At 42.0% G+C, this 17371-nt stretch overlaps 1 protein-coding gene across 1 annotated transcript in view; it reads left to right on the top strand.

Moving 5' to 3' along the window:
* The first annotated feature begins 230 nt into the window (after positions 1 to 230).
* Positions 231 to 17371, top strand: part of LOC139313728 (E3 ubiquitin-protein ligase MARCHF8-like) — a 79542-nt gene continuing 62401 nt past the window's right edge. Inside the window, exons 1-2 of the mRNA XM_070939168.1 lie at positions 231 to 375; positions 16474 to 16651. Coding sequence (XP_070795269.1) covers positions 16559 to 16651 — 93 coding nt within the window. The 5' untranslated portion in view covers positions 231 to 375; positions 16474 to 16558. The remainder of the gene's footprint in view (positions 376 to 16473; positions 16652 to 17371) is intronic.

The following is a 17371-nucleotide window of genomic DNA, read 5'->3' as shown; positions in this document are numbered from 1 at the left end:
CTCCACTGTCCAAATCTCAAGCAACGTCCCAAAGGCCATCCACTTATTTCCGCTTCGGATAAACAAAATAAAGGGAACCTTTTCCTACGATTCCCGGCTTCAGGACAGCGATGGAAGTAGAACAGTGATCAATTTCCTGTGTCTGATGGACAAATCAGGACCCAGTGACACCCAAAGAGGTGGCGCCTTCCTTCTCTTCCGTTGCGAACTCCCGGGATTCCACAGGTGGCTGCGCGTTCTGGTTAGGGAGGGCGGCTCCTTGGCTTTGGAGACGGGGCGGGGGAGGGGGGCGTTCGTTTGTTTTCCACCTCTCGCTCACCTCCTGGCTATCTGTCATGATATTTACAACTACCCAGGACCTTATGTAATTACAGGGTAAGCCTGGGGGAAGGGAATTATTGGGAGGAGCTGCGGGAGGACAGGGAAACATTGGGCAAGGAAAGTAGCGATGCCCACTCCCCCGATGCTAAAAAGAACAGTGGGAGCAGTTTGGGTGTACCCGGCAAATAGCATTGTCGCCGGGATCTAGGAGGATCTTTGGAAGGAGTCTCGCTGTTGCCGGAGTCTATCTTCTAAACCGCTCCGGAATGATCTTACTGGAACGGAAGGTTTGCTACTCCAGAAAGGCTAATCAGTATTAGAAAGTTAGCAAAGGGAGTGGTACCTTCTGTTCCTTTCACAGCGAAGAACCGGAAAATATTTCTTCCAAGATTTGGAATCACAGTAGAAAAATAACTAAATTTTGAACTTTTCGGCATATGGTAATATCCAATATTTGTGCATAAGACAGAAAGAGATCTTAGCAGGGCCGTTATTCTACTCTTGGAGGCTATCCTTGCATCTCCAGGGTTATCCTTTGCATGTTTGGGAACCATTATTTTAGCATGAGTGTTGTTTATATATTTCTAACATCAATGGTTCATGTCCCACTGGATGTTATTGGGTCTGAAGTAGCTGTTATTGAACCAGATTTATCTATTTTGTGATGTACTATATAATACTACTAGGGTGAACAATGGTTTTAGTCCCAGGGGCTAGCATTCTTCTTTTAACTTCAACCCCAGCATTGTAAGCAAAATGATCTTGTGAAGCAGATTTTCTTTAAATTAGCATGAAAATGGCAGAATGAGAAATATGAATAATTTCCAATGGTAGAATTCTAAAATGCTATCTGAACATTAAAAAATTAGTAAACAAATGCAAAATATCAATATGAGAACCTTGAGAAAATTGTATCTGCTTGTATCTATTGATTTGAATTGAATTGTTTATATTATAGAAATGTAATATAATAAATGTTATGGAAATGTTATATATGTTAAGTAAGATCCTGCACCTAAGCCAATATATTTGTTTCACAGAAGGTACAAGATGACTGGAAGAGGGCAAATAAGGGGAAGAGGATATTGAAAAAAGTTGGGAAATGGCACAGCTCCTTTGTTGGCTACTACCATAACTATTACTTTTCATCTTTTTCTTACAAGGGAATGCTATCCATTGTGTACCAACTATTATCCACATATCTGTCTGCATTCCATTGGCACCACAATCTCAGCTCCTTTTTTGCTCCTGCAGATTTGTTTTGTCTTCATAAGAAAAAATATTTGAAGAATCTCTGTACTCACTGCAAACTGAAATGTTGCAGTCCATCCCATCAGCCCAACATTCTTGCCCAACTAGATTTAGGTCTAGTTGATGTACAGGTGAAACTCGAAAAATTAGAATATCGTGCAAAAGTTCATTTATTTCAGTAATGCAACTTAAAAGGTAAAACTAATATATGAGATAGACTCATTACATGCAAAGCGAGATAGTTCAAGCCTTGATTTGTCATAATTTTGATGATTATGGTTTACAGTTTACAGAAATTCACAATCTCAGAAAATTAGAATATTACATGAAATCAATAAAACAAGGATTGTACATAGAACAATATCGGACCTCTGAAAAGTATAAGCACGCATATGTACTCAGTACTTGGTTTGGGCCCCTTTTGCATCAATTACTGCCTCAATGCGGCGTGGCATGGATGCTATCAGCCTGTGGCACTGCTGAGGTGTTATGGAAGACCAGGATGCTTCAATAGCGGCCTTCAGCTCTTCTGCATTGTTCTATATGCCTAATTGTTCTTGATCCTTTTTAGTCTTGTTTTGATTTGTAAGTAGGGCCACCATTCTATGTTTATTCCTTGTATTTTCAACATTTGCATTGATTTTAATTCTCCTTTCTCATCTAAAATTTCTGAGTATTTTACCATTTTATTGAGGTCTATTGTATTTTGGTGTGTCATTGCCTCCATTGTCGATAACCAGTTTGGGATTTTCGTATAGTGATTTTTTTTTTAACTTTACCCAGACATTGGGTATGGAATTTCTTATTATATGCCTCTGAAAATATGAATGTGTTTTATTTTTATCTTCCCATAGAAACCAGTGCCAACCTATTTGGAGATCGTGTCCTTCTAATGCTAATATTCTTTTGTTTTTAAGTTGAATCCAATATCTTAATCATGTCAGGGCTGCTGCCTGGTAGTAGAGCTCCCAATCCGGGAGGCCAAAGCCCCCATGATTCCTACTGTCTTGTAAGAATTTAAGTTTGATGCGGAGTTTTTTACCTGCCCATATAAATTTGGATGTTATTTTATTTATTTGTTTGAAAAATTTCTTCTCTAATTTTACCGGTATTGTTTGAAAAAGGTATAGCAATTTTGGTAATACGTTCATTTTGTTGAAATTCTGCCAATTAGTGATATCTGTAATTTATTCCAATTTTTCAAATCTTTTTGTATTTGTTTTATCAGTGCATTATAATTATACTCTTTTATCGTACTACATTTTGCTGATAGCCATATTCCCAGATATTTAATTTTTTTTACTCTTAAAATTCCCATTTTCTCCTCTAATTCTTCGTTTTGTCTTTTAGTTAGATTTTTGGTTATTATTTTAGTTTTCTCTTTATTTATTTTAAGCCCTGTCACTTTGCCAAATTGGTTTATATCCTGTAGTAATATTAATCCCGTCTCTAAGAGTTCTTCTATGATAAATACCAAGTCATCAGCAAAGGCCTGTACTTTATATTCTTGTTCTTTAATTTTTAATCCTTTGATTTCCCGATTCTGTCTAATTTGTTGCAATAGTGTTTCTATTGAAAAAATAAATAGCAGAAGAGATAGAGAGCATTCCTGTCTGACTCCTTTTGTTATGTTGAAGCTTTCTGTTGTTTCTCCATTTAATACTATTTTTGCTTTCTGGTTTAGTATATTGCTTTTACTGTTTCATTTAATATGTTTTTCATCCTTTCTGCCATTATTGTATCTTATAATCAACATTCAGCAGCGAGATTGGCCTATCATTTTGGATTATTTTCCTTTCCACATTATCTTTGGGAATTAAGATTATCAGTGCCTCCATCCAAGATTTTGGTATCATTGCTTGCTCTAGTACTTCATTATATGTTTATAATAGTAACTTCTCCAGTGGTTTTTGTAATTCATTGTAAAATTCCATTGGAATTCCATCTGGACCTGGTATTTTATTGCTTTTTTGTTTTTGAATTGCCCTTTGTAATTCTAACATCATTATTTTTCTATCTAATGTTTCTTTTGCGGTTTCTGGTAAGGATGGGAGGTTTCTCTGCTGTAGATATCTTTTAATGTCATCTTCCTCTATGTTCTCCCAACTATATAAATTTTGGTAGTATCTTACTGCTATATTTTCTTTTTATTCCTTCTGAAGGTGTGCTATCCCTTTTTCATCTTCTAGTTGTTGTATTAGTTTCTTTTCTTTTTCTTTTTTTTAATTTATAGGCCAACCATCTCCCTGGTTTGTTCGCATTTTCAAAGTAGTTTTATTTGGTTGCTCTAATTTTTTGCGCTATTTGTTCTTGTGTGATTAATGTTTAATTATCTCTTTTTTGTCTCTAATTTCCTGGTTTTGGGGTTCTTTCTGTATTTTGTCTTCTAATTTTCCCAATTTCTCTTGCAATTCTGTGTATTGTTTCTTTTTGTTTTTATTTCTTTGTATAGTGTATGCCTTTGTAAGGGCCTGGGCGTAAGCTTTAGTTGTGTCCCACAGATTTTGAATAGTTGTCTGTTCATTCCCAATTTTCCTATAGGAAAAATACTAATTCTTTTTTGATGTATTGAACGTAATTTTTTTCTTTTATTATCCTTTGATTCATGATCCATCTCTTTTTTCTTCCCCTTTCTATTTCCTCTACGTTTTTTCCTGTTTCTGGATCCATCCAGACCATGTCTATCCGGGACCATGAATTGTGTAGTTTGGAATGTATATTGAGTTTTTTGTGGATTAATTTCTCTCCAAATATCTTTCAAATTTAGCTCTCGAGTCATTTCAAAGAAAGTCTTTGATAATGTTCTCCTTTCATGTTTTTTATTAATTAATTATTAATTAATTAATATATTATAAATAATTCTTGTTTTATAGTTTTATAGTCTTTTTTTTGATCAACCACAGTGTTGAAATCTCCTAATAAGCATACATTATCTATTTCCAATTCTACAATTTGTTTATGTTATTTCCTGTAATATTCTTTCTGTTGAGTGTTTGGTGCATATATGACTGCAATTAATGTTCTTTTTTCTTTTATTAATAACTCAATCAATAACTTTCTTCCCTCTTCGCATATATTTGTTTGTCTTTTCTATAAACTGCGATTCCTCTTTTTCTTACTTCAGATAGAGCCAGAAATAATTTACCTAATTTGGGGGCTTCCAGAAGATTACTTTCCCCTTTTTTCATATGGACCTCCTGTAAACATATAATGTCTGTGTTTTGTTTTTGGAGTTTAGCAATTACTTGTCTTCTTTTTATCAGTGAATTTAATCCATTTATGTTGACCGAAAGTAATGTCACTTCTTGCTCCATTCCACTACGTATTTGTTGCCCTTACTTTCCTCCTTTGTCTTGTTTCCCTTTGCTTTCTTGTTCTTGTTCTTTCTCTTTTCTGAGTCTCAATATCGCTTCTCTCTCTTGTATCTTTTCCTCTAGCTGTTGTTCGTCTTGACTTCGGGTTTCCAGTTCTTCTCTGCTGTCCGATTCTTCCTCTATATATCATGTATAGAATTCCTGGGCTTTTTCTATTGTGTCTATCCTTATTTTCTTATCCTGCCATGTTATTAGCAATCCTTTTGGTATCAGCCAGTGAAACATTATTTTGTTTTTTATTAATTGTGTAATAAGGAACTGGTAGTCTCTTCGTTTCTATCTAATTCTCTTTGGTATCTGTTTGAGGGTTATGACCTCTCTTCCTTTGTAAATCAACTGGTCGTCCCTCGTTCTTCTATAAACTTCATCCCTGACCGCTCTTTTCGCAAACCTTATATGTATTTCCTGTGGTAATCTGTGTCTCCTAGTGTACTTTGTTTGCACCCTGTATACTTCATCAATGTTGTTTCTTAATTCACTTTTATCCATTTGTAGTGGTTCAACTAGAATATCCATGATCAATTCGTATAAATCTTCTTCTCTTGTCTCTGTGATACTTTGAAACCTCAGGTCGAAGGCAGATCTCTCTAATTCCAAATGGGTAATTGCCTCTTCCAAGTTTCTGTTTGCCGCTATCAATCTCTCTTCGGTTTCTTCTAATTTTTTTTCGGTTTGTTCTGTTCTTGCTTCTATCTCTTTTATTTTCTGTTCGTTTTTCGCTATTGTTTCTTGAATTTTTCCCATTCTATTGTCCAATTTCTTTATGTCTTCTTTTACCTCTCCTAATCCACCCTTCATTTCCTCATGATTGCTTGTTATTGATTCCTGCATTTTTATCATGAACTCCTGAATCATATTTAGTGAAGATTATAAACTTTGCAGGGTTGGTGTCGGCCCTGGTTTTTCACTGCACACCATATCTGTAATTAACTTTTGCCCTGCTGGAGACGCTGTCATTGACATTGTTTTTTTTGCCACTTTAGTTACTGTGGATGTATTTGACATTTTTAAATTTTTGAAAAAATTATTCCACAATGCCATCAATTGTCACCTTTTTCACTCTAAACCTTCCTTACAATAATAATACAGTGTTAACATCCAATTTCTTAAACTATTATATATATGAATCTCAGTTATAGCTTCTTATATTATTCTTATCGTTAACTATATTGAATATGAAAGAAAAAAGTATTTTAAATATGAGGATCTCTATATATACAAATTATTAATCAATAAATAGGTGTTTGATAATATTAATTAATTTGTTTGATAATATTTAAATACAAAGTTTGAAGACAGGAGAATCAATATGTTTCTATGAACCGTTAAAGTTTGAAGCTTGTAATTCAAAGGAATATCTCAGTAATAAGTCTCTGGGATTTATCTTAAGTATTTAAAGTATACAATAAAAATTTGAAATATCTAGGGTGATCACAATATACAACTGTTTAAAAGTAGGTCTCCTTCAAAGTCATTTAAATTACCACAGTTCTTTGTCTTCGGTCTCTCTGCTCATTCCACAGCTTCCTTGTTTTCTGCTTTCTGAATGGTGGCTACCTTCAATTTGCACTGTCACTGTCTTTCTGTTCACTTTCTTTACTTTCTTCCACGTCTATCACCACTGTCCCAGAAAGGTAGCCTTTTCTTTCTTCCTGCCACATTCCTCCACAGAATTTTGTCTCTCAAAACACTTTTTCCAATATATCAACCGTTCAATCCACACTCGCAATCACTTTCCCTCCTTGCCAATCAACAACAATTCTATCTTCTTCCTTCTCCGCTTCCACCGCTAAGGCGCTGCCATCTCCACCTCGGAGACTCATTTTTATTCAGTAATTTTTGTAAATCCCATCTACCAGAGAGATAGTTTGGTGTCCCAAGTTTTTTCTTTTTTCTGTCCGTCAATACTTCTGCCGCTTCTCACTTTCTGCTTCCTCTCATATCTTTGTTGGGCCGCCACATCTCTGGACCTCGCCTTGATAGCTGGTCTTTTCTGTGCCTGTTTTCAGGGCTCTCACCTTTTGTAACAGGGGATCGCTCCTCTCCCTGTCACCTCTGGATGTTCCCCTCACTATAGCTGTCCCCTCCAAGGACCTGCTTTGCCGTTACTGACTTCCAAAATGCAGAAAATCAGGCAGGGAGAACAGAGTCTAGTTTCCCTGCACTGCACCAGCGTGGCGCCACCCCAGAGTCCTCCAAGAGCAGTTATTTTTCTTCTTCATTGGTATTGTGCTAGATTGGGCTTTTATAATCTCACTTTTCAAAATTTCCCAAGCTTCTTGAGTTGTTTTCCCCTTCAGGATTCTCATCCATGGAATCCTTCCCAAGCTTTCTCTTAAGTTTATTGAAATTAGCTCTCTTAAAGTCCAAGACGTTTGACTTTGTTCTATTGCATAATGTTGAATTCCAATATTGCATGATCACTGCAAACCCCCCCCCCACAAGGTTCCTGTAGCTTCAACACCTTCTATCATTTAATCTATGTTAGTGAGAATTAAGTCCAATATGGCTGATCCCCTTGTTCCCTTCTCTATTTTTTGGGAAACGAAGTTGTCTGCTAGATTTGTCAGGAGAGACAAATCAGTGAGAGATTGAAGAGGCCCACCTTCTTCCATCTCCTTTATATATCAAAAATTTGTGGTGACCTACACTATAAACAGTTTCTGAGGAGAATAAATGGGATGTGCTGTTGCATTGATTGACATCTGGCTCATAGAGTGGAAAAATTCTAAATTTTTCCACTTTATATTTAGAATTTTCTAAATTCTAAATATATTTCCTAGTAGATCAGAAAATTTGGGACCTGATTTCACAGTGTTCTTTACCTGCATTGAAAATTCCCCTAGAGGGCCCCATTGCTATTAAGTTATATATAAAAAGGTGGGATTAATGATAATACTATATAAAAAAAGAGATAAAGTAGATTGGCTGAGCACCTTGTTATTGTTATGTGAAAGGTATCTTTGTTGGACAATCTGGGATTGAAAATATCTGAAAAGATCTTAGTGTAAGAGCAGGCTGGCCTTAATGGTGGACAAATCTAAAACTAACCAATTTCTAGTTTTGCAGTGCCTGCTAATTGCTTCCTACTGTATATGGCAACGGAAGAGGTATGGTACACATCAGGGGTGAAATGTAAAAATGTTTGCTACCGGTTCTGTGGGCGTGGCTTGATGGGCATGGCTTGATGGTCACGTGACCTGGTGGGTGTGGCCAACTTGACGTCACTCACTGTGACAAAATGTGCCAGGAGCCAGGAGCTGCACATTTTGAAGGACATTCTGCCTTCTGAAGCCCCCAACGCTTTGTGTTTCCCTCTGCCACCCAAGCGAACATCGGAGCCTTCTCTTGCCCTACTCTCCATCCCAGAGGGCCGTGCATCCCCCCCCCCAATCCTCTGCCCCGTTTCTGCAAAGGCAGAGCCCTCCCCATGTAGGGCATTCGAAAGGGGTGGAAGCCGCTGGTGGGGTGGCAGCCCCCCGCACAGGGAGTGGGCCAGGCCTGGCCACGCCACCGTGGAGCGGCACTTTCTCTATGGCTTGGCAGTGGCACAGGCGGATGCAGCCCCAGCCAAGGCCGCCCTGGCTGAGCGACACCACGCCTCTGCAGCAACAGGCACACCGGGGCCGCCTTGCCTGCCTTCATCACCTCCATGCGTTGCACACAGAAGGGGCCATCGCCACCGCTCTCGCCACACTCCCATCCCGCTTGGCTGCAGAGTGCAGATGTCCGCCCGCCCGAAGCAACCCCGCCACCATTTGCTTTTGTTTCGCGGCAGGAGAAGGAAGAAAGCAAAACGCTGCTGCCTTTTGCTTTCTTCCTTCTCCCACCGCGAAACGAAAGCGAACAGCGGTGGGGTTGCTTCAGGCAGGCGGATGTCTGCACTCTGCAGCCAGGCGGGATGGGATGGTGGCGAGAGCGATGGCGACAGCCCCTTCCACACGCAGCGCATGGAGGCGATGAAGGCTGGTAAGGTGGCCCCAGCACGCCTGTTGCTGCAGAGGCGCGGTGATCGCTCAGTCAGAGCGGCCTTGGCTGGGGCTGCATCCGCCCGTGCTGTGGCCTAGGCCGAAGGGAAAGCCCAGCGGGCTCTGTGGTGCTGCAGCTCTGCCTGGTGAAGGTGGGCAGCAATGGTGGTGGGGGCAGAGCTTGCTTGGGCTCTCCCGCCATCCTGGAACTGCGCTGCGCCAGAGAGGTCTTCTATGCGGCCATAGTGCAACAGGGGCATGTGTGTATGTGTGTGAGGAAAAGAGGCAGCGATGAACCCCTGTCACCTGGGAGAGGACCGCGGAGGGAAACATCACACGGCTGTCGCCCTCGTCGCCGCTACTTTTGCTGTCAGCTACTCAGCGCTCTTAAAGTCAATCTTGAAGAGCCAGAACATGTTTCCTTAGATCGCTGACACTCCCAACAATGAGTTTGGCGGTGATCTAAGGAAACATGTTCCAGCTCTTCAATATCGACTTTAAGAGCACTGAGAAACCGACAGCAAAAGTAGTGGCAGTGGGGGCGACAGGTGTGTGTGTGTGTCCCCCCCTCCGCAAGTACTTGGAGGCAGACACCGCTTCTCTGAGGAAAAGAGGAGGCGAAGCTCTGGCTGTCACCAGGGAGAGGAGGACCGTGGAGGAACACACACACACGCGCCCCTGTTGCCCCACTGCCACTACTTTCCTGTTGGCGCTCTTAAAGTTGATCTTGAAGAGCTGGAACACGTTTCCTTAGATCGCTGACGGTCACAACAATGAGTTTGGCAGCGTGGAAGGCAGGCAAGCATGGCAGGGCTGTGGGCCTTGGACCGGTTTGGGGGTGTGGCCAGCCAACGATTGCCACCAGTTTGGTGAACCAGCCCCAATCTCCGTTACCAGACCTCCTGAACCGGTCCGTACCAGTAGCATTTTACCCCTGGTACACATGGCAGAAACCAATAAGCCAAGACATTCACAATCTCCATTGAGTACAGCTCAGAGTGTATAATGATGAAGGAAAAAGAAAGTAAAGTATGTGAAAATAGGGTTGAAGAAGAGAAGACAAAAGGGGGATGTGATAGGATTCTTCATTTTAAAAAGAAGGCAAGCTCTGTTTTATATTCACTCAGATATCAGGGTATGGGAAAAGTTTTAAGTTACAGAAGGGAAGAGTTCAACTGAATGCTGAAACACCTCTAACAATAAGATCAATTTGACAATGCAAACAATTACTAGGAAGGTGGTGGGAATCCCTTTGTTCGATCTTTTCAGATAGATGTTAAGAAGACATCTGTCATGAATAGTTTAATTTGGATTTTGTGCATAATAGGGTGCTGGGCTCAATAGTTTAAAGAGTTCTTTCCATCCATGTAATACCATTGTAAATAGAACTTATAAAACATAAAGAAGCTGTCTTAAAGAGATAAAATTATTTGGAATGGAGGATATATCTCAGTCACTTTATGTATTTATGTATGTATGTATATATGCATATTCATTGGATTTAAAGGGAGCTTCAGTTGCAAATGACTCTGAGCAGGAAATATCCCAACCCATAGGTTATGTTAAAAAAAACCTAAAACCTAAAAACAAAGCATAGTAATACAGATTCTTATTACCATATTTTTCGGAGTATAAGACGCACATTAGTTTTTGGGGAGGAAAACAAGAAAAAAAAATTCTGCCTCTGCCTACCAGCATCCATCGGTATTTATCTGGCTAGTGTCCTTGCAGGAAATAGCAAACAGCCTGGTCAGCTTCAGCACATTATTGCAGCCTGATTCAGCACAAGCAGCTGATTGGTGGGTAGATCGGCCTACCGGAACACCCCCAATCAACTGTTCCAGGCTGCAGGGATTGCCACAGACCATCGCTGCCTCTGTGCCTCGCGTTTTTGGCCTTCATGCCTCGCATTTTTGGCCTCCGAATGCTCCGTTTTAGACCCATTCCAGGCTGCGGGGATCGCCATGGACATTGCCGCCGATTGCTGCCTCTGTGCATCGTTTTTTTGGCCTCCGCATGTCACGTTTTCGGCCCGCACATGCCCTGTTTTTGGCCTCTGTTCATCGCGTTTTTGGGTGGTTCCAGGCGGCTGCCAATCCCTGCCACTTGGAACCACCGGAAAATGTGACGTGCGGAGGCCAAAAATGGGGCATGTGGAGGCTGATAATGCGACGTGTGGAGGCTGAAAATGCGATGCCAGAAGTGGCGATCAGCGATAATGTGCCGTGGTGATCCCTGCAGCCTGTAACTGCCTGAAAACACGACATACAGAGGCCAAAAATGGGGCGTGTGGAGGCTGAAAACATGACACATGGAGGCAAAAACACAAAGCATGGAGGCCAAAAACGCAAGGCACGGAGGCGGCAATGTGCTATGGCGATCCTCGCAGCCTGGAACAGTGTGGAGGCTGACAACGCGATGCCCAGAGGCCAAAAACGGCCAAAGGGTGGGGACCAGCAGGTGGGTGGGGCCACATTCAGTGTATAAGACACACCGAAATTTTCACCCTCTCTTAGGGGGGAAAAAGTGTGTCTTATACCATACTGAAAAGTACAGTAAGTATTCTGGATAGTTGAACCTTGTCAAATAAAAGGGAATGGGCATCTAGAGAAACAATGGAGAGGAATTTTGGCAGTACAGAGCTTTCCGTAGGAGGAGGCAGTAAATTTAATCAGAGAGAAGCCCAAATTAAGAGACTTTGCAGTCCTGATCTGGAGGGGGGAGGGATGAACAGTTTAGGGTAATCACACTCTAGAATCTTGAGTAAATTAGAAGGTTATAACTTCAGTGTGGCAAGATTCTGAAGTCCATTAGGTGAAAGCAAATAAAGGGTTGGTTTTACTGTGTCATCCTTGGATTTGAGACTGACAGGTGCTGCTGTTTGGAAAAAGATTTCCAGTTTATATTTAAATCTGGTTCTGTCGCACTGTGCAGGCAGAATAAATGGTGAGTGTTCCAAGAGATGCTACTATCATTCTGTGTTTAAACAGCTAGACCTGGTATTAGGTATTTTCGAGGCCTAATTCAAGAAGTTTACCATATGCGTAAGAAACCTTTCATGTCTTGCAAATGACCTGTTTGACTCTTATCAACTTCTAATTACATGTTTTTTTTTCCTAGTCTATGGAATCACTTACCATTAGAGCTCCAGCTGGTTCTTTTGTTACAGTTTAGGAAGGCCTTAAAATATTTCTGATTGTTTCTGAAATCTTTTAGAGATTTTAATTGGGCTTATAATTTGATAGTAATGTTTTATTATTTATTTTATTATAAGATGCGAACTCAGATTTGATTAGCATATTCTGCATAGAGCAGAGGATTAGACTAATTAACCATTTCATTTCATTTTCATTTTCATTTTATTAGATTTCTATACCGCCCTACTCCCGAAGGACTCAGGGCGGTGCACAGCCAAACAATAAAAACACATACAATACAAAATTTAAAAATAGAATAAAATCAAATTAAATAATTTTGGCCCCGACAAATTTAAAACCCCAAACTTTTAAAACCAATTTAAAATTGAATATCTAAATACTAAAAGATATTTAAAATTTTAAAAATCTTTTATAAAAGGGGGGGAAATTTAGGCCAGGCCGGCCTGGTGAAATAGTAAGGTCTTTAAGGCGCGGCGGAAGGTGCGCAGATCTGGGATCCTCCGTATCTCCGGGGGGAGCTCGTTCCAGATAGTAGGTGCCCCCACAGAGAAGGCTCTCCTCCTGGGGGCTGCCAGTCGGCATTGTTTGGCTGACGGCACCCGGAGGAGCCCCTCTGTATGGGAGCGTACCGGCCGGTGGGAGGCTATTGGTGGTAGTAGGCGGTCCCGCAAGTACCCGGGTCCTAAGCCATGGAGCGCTTTAAAGGTGGTAACCAAAACCTTGAAGCGCACCTGGAAGACCACCGGGAGCCAGTGCAGCTCGCGCAGGAGAGGTGTTACATGGGAACGCCATGTCGCTCCCATAACCACCCGCGCGGCCGCACTCTGCGCCAGTTGGAGCCTCCGGGTGCTCCTCAAGGGGAGCCCCATGTAGAGAGCGTTGCAATAGTCCAGGCGGGAGGTGACAAGGGCATGAGTGACCGTGCGTAACAAGTCCCGATCCAGAAAGGGACGCAACTGGCGAATCAGGTGAACCTGATGAAAAATCCTCCCGGTCACGGCCGTCAAGTGCTCTTCTAAAGACAGCCGTGAATCCAGGAGGACGCCCAAGTTGCGAGCCCTCTCCGTGGGGGCCAATGATTCACCCCCAATAGTCAGTGATGGCGTCAACTGACTATATCGGGACGTCGGAAACTACAGCCACTCAGTCTTGGATGGGTTGAGCCTGAGCCTGTTCCTCCCCATCCAGATCCGTACGGCCTCCAGGCACCGGGACATCACTTCAAGGGCATCGTTGGGGTGATCCGGGGTGGAGATGTACAGCTAGGTGTCATCAGCGTACTGATGGTACTCCACCCCGAAACCACGGATGATCTCGTCCAGCGGCTTCACATAAATGTTGAACAGGAGAGGCGAGAGGACCGACCCTTGCGGCACCCCACATATGAGGGGCCTCGGGGTCGACCTCTGTCCCCCTGTCAACACAGACTGCGACCGGTCAGAGAAAGGAGGAGAACCACCGCAACACAGTGCCTCCCACCCCCAACTCTTCCAACCGGTGCAGCATGATACCATGGTCGATGGTATCAAAAGCCGCTGAGAGATCTAACAGGACCAGGACAGAGGAGCACCCCCGGTCCCGAGCCCTCCAGAGATCATCAACCAATGCGACCAATGCCGTTTCCGTGCTGTACCCGGGCCTGAAGCCCGACTGGAACGGATCCAGATACGTCGTTTCATCCAGGTGCTGGGGGAGCTGTTACGCGACCACACTCTCAACAACCTTCGCAACAAAGCGAAGGTTGGAGACCGGACGATAATTTACCAACATTGCCGGGTCCAGGGAAGGCTTCTTGAGGAGAGGCCTCACCACCGCCTCTTTCAAGGCGGCGGGAAAGTCACCCTCACTCAGCGAAGCATTTATAATCCCCTGGAGCCAGCCTCGTGTCACTTCCCGGGAAGCCAGTACTAACCAGGAAGGACACGGGTCCAATAAACAAGTGGTCACGTTCAGTCTACCCAGAATCCTGTCCACGTCCTCAGGGGTCACAGGATCAAACTCATCCCAGATAACATTCTCAAGACCTGCCCCTGTCTCTCCCCCTGAGACTACCCAGTCGGAGTCCAAATCTTCCCGAATCTGAGTGATTTCTGTGATTCCATATATATATGTCCATTAAAAATCCAAATAAAGTTGGTAGTTTCTTAATTATTTTTTCAGACATCTTACCTGATACTTTAAAGTACCGTTACTGATAAAAGGCCAATTGAATTTGGGGGTAATATAAAATTGTAAGGGAAAACAATGAATGTGGTTTATTCACCAAAGTATGCAGTATTGGAGATCCCAAGAATAAACAAATGTGTCCATGTAGTAGCTACAAAATTACTCAGCTAAGTATTAAAATACTATACCATGACCCCAGTCTTTTGAATATTCCAGTACTTAAAAGGATTTTAAGATGCTAAAGATGTGCAAGTTCTATTATTTTTGTTACAGGTAAGATGCCCCAAGTAGTGAGTGGAATCCCAGTATTCTACTTGGGTTAAAATTAAGATCCTCATGAATCATATAGTGATGAACGATGGGTACTTTTGAGAAAGTTGTACATTTGGTAGCTCTCACTACCAAAATGGCTTTATTTAAAACACTGTTCTTTTTCTATTTATTATTTTTAATTATATCTTCGTTCTGTTAAAGTGGTTTTATATTCTTGGTTGTGAATGTGATATTAGCTACCTGGAGTTATATATTTAATATGGATGACTGCGTACATTTTCTATATATATAAAAAATAGTATTTAATGTGTTTTGATGTCCTCAGTTTGCCAAGTACTTTCCTTTTCAGGAGTATGGAACATGGATTATTCATACTTGAATAGGATAATTTCATATGATGTCAGTTTGCTAAATGAAGCTAGATCTTGTTTGTAAATCAGGAAAATTATTGCTACCACTAATCCCAATGTATACACCGGGTGTCAGCAACCCGTGGCTCCAGACCCGCATGCGGCTCTTTCATCCCCCTGCTGTGGCTCCCTATCGGCTGAACCCACCACTGGCTGGCCCTGCCCCTCACCCTCCCCTCCAAGTCACTCCTCGCCTGGCCTGAGAAGATAAGGGTGATGGCAAGGGATGGAGAGCGCCATATTCCAGAGCGGGTGTGAAGCATCCCTGTACTTGTATCTCACGGGCACTTCTTCTGGCCCTTGTTGGTGCTCCATGCACCTCGGTTGCGCAGGGACACACACGACTTGCTCTCCGCCCTAGAAAGTGGCCCGGCTGTGGCTAACGCCACTGCTCTCGCCTCCATGGCCTGCCTGCTGCTCTTGCAACGCCTTGTGCACCATAGTTAAATTTAGTGCGCTTCACAATGGGGGAGATGGTGTCCACTCCTCCTCCTGGAGCACATTATGATGCGGAGCATCGGCTGCAGCCAGGCCAGGCCAGTCTCTCGGGGCAGAGAGCAAGTCACGCGTCTCCCTGGGCGACAGGTGCTCGCAACACCAGCAAGGGCCAGAAGAAGCATTCGCGAGATGAGGCAAGTACAGGGGCACTTCGCTCCTGCTCTGGAATATGGAGCAAGTCTCCATCCCCCACCATCGCCCTTACCTTCTCAGGCCAGGCAAGGAGTGACTGGGAGGTGAGGGCGAGGGGCGGGGCCAGCCAGTGGTGGGTTCAGCTGACAGGGAGCTACAGCAGGGGGACGAAAGAGTTTCATTTATCTGGGAACCTGAAATGGCTCTTAATTTAAATCATATGGTAAAAAGCACCCAAAGAACAATATCAGCAAAAAACCCCACCAACCCTTGCCTGTTTTTGGAAATGGTTCAAGAGGGAACACACACACACACACAAGAGAGAGAGAGATGGAGAGAGAGAGAGAGAGAGAGAGAGGGAGAGAGAGAGAGGGATGAGAAAAAGACAGAGAGAGAAAGAGAGAGAGAGATACCTGTTTCCCACAGAAAAGAAGACATGGGGATCCACAAAACCTGAGTAGGCGTGGCTGGGGGGTGTCATGTGACTGGGTGGGAATGAGTGATGTTGAGTTGGCCATGCCCACCCAGGTTTTGTAGCTCCCGGTGTTTTCTATGGGAAACTGGTACAAATGGCTCTTTGAGTGTTTAAGGTTGCAAACCCCTGATATAAACCATTGTGCACAACGAAAGGTACCAGTATGCTTATTTTGCAAAGGAAGAAACAACTAAGGCCTCTGCCTGTAAAAAAACTAATCTTCTTAGTGGATATAAGATGTTCTTTGGTGTACTGGAGAAGAATAAAAATCTATAGAGAAAAGGAGTAGTATAGAGTGGCAAAACTGGAATATGAACATTCCACATTGCAGCATTTTGCTAAATATTCCATTTGTTTATTATTAATGTGTATTACTATAACCTAATATACATGAAGCTATACATTTTCTGATTATTTTCTACTTTTTACTGCTCTAATTATTTTTAGGTGTGTGGCCTGGCAAAGATAGATAATGGACCTCATATCAAGAATTGTCGGTATATAGGAGGTCCAATCTTATATTTATGGTGTAATGAATATACCATTGCACCAAATCTCTGTAATTCCAGCTCGAGATATTACTTTTTCCAGAGTTTCTAAGAAGAAAGCCAAGAGGAAAGAACAGGTATGGTAATTTCTTTCTCCAATTAGGAAGCACAGCTTTATCTGAAGAGAATTGGAGAAGCATAACTTTTTGATCAAAGTTTCCATATGGAACTGCCTGTATTTTTCCTCTAACAGTTTTGACTTTTTAAAGAAACACTTTCTATAGTCTTCAAGAAGCTATTGCAAGTGGAAGTTCTGAAAATATTTAAGCTATTATTGGGGAGGGGGGGAACCTGAAACCTCTCAGCTAATAGTTGATCAGTAATAACCAGTATATTTATTGTCAGGAGTTCTGTATTTTTTTGTCCTCTGAGAATCTCAGGGGGAATGGTGGTGAAATCACTGGAAGGTGAAGACTGAGTTTTTCAGCCTGTTTTTGTATGCAAGAGCTCTTTTGGGAATGGAGGGTTAGGAAAATAGATATATTAAATTTTTAGCAGTTACAAAAAGAACTGTGTAGACTACAAAAGTTTATGATGATGAATCACCTTTTATATGATTTTATTGATTGCTAACAGAAAAAAAGAAACATTAAGTGCCTTTAGAAGTTACCGTATTCTTATTGTTTAGTTTATGACCAGTTTTTACTTGAGTATCTAGGTTATGTGTGCTGAAACATCAAAGATTAGAGAAATAGAGACTGTGCAGTCTAGTCAAGGTTGCACATGGCTTCTTCTCATTTTTTTCTATTGCTCAGGAAACTTTATAAATCTAACTTGCTATCTTGTAGAATATTCTT

Source organism: Pituophis catenifer, unplaced genomic scaffold (assembly GCF_029215685.1).
Source record: "Pituophis catenifer annectens isolate HBS135680 unplaced genomic scaffold, rPitCat1.0.hap2 SCAF_3, whole genome shotgun sequence".
Classification (NCBI taxonomy): domain Eukaryota; kingdom Metazoa; phylum Chordata; class Lepidosauria; order Squamata; family Colubridae; genus Pituophis; species Pituophis catenifer.
The sequence above is the reverse complement of the archived record's forward strand: the minus strand, read 5'-3'. Positions and strand labels throughout refer to the sequence as shown.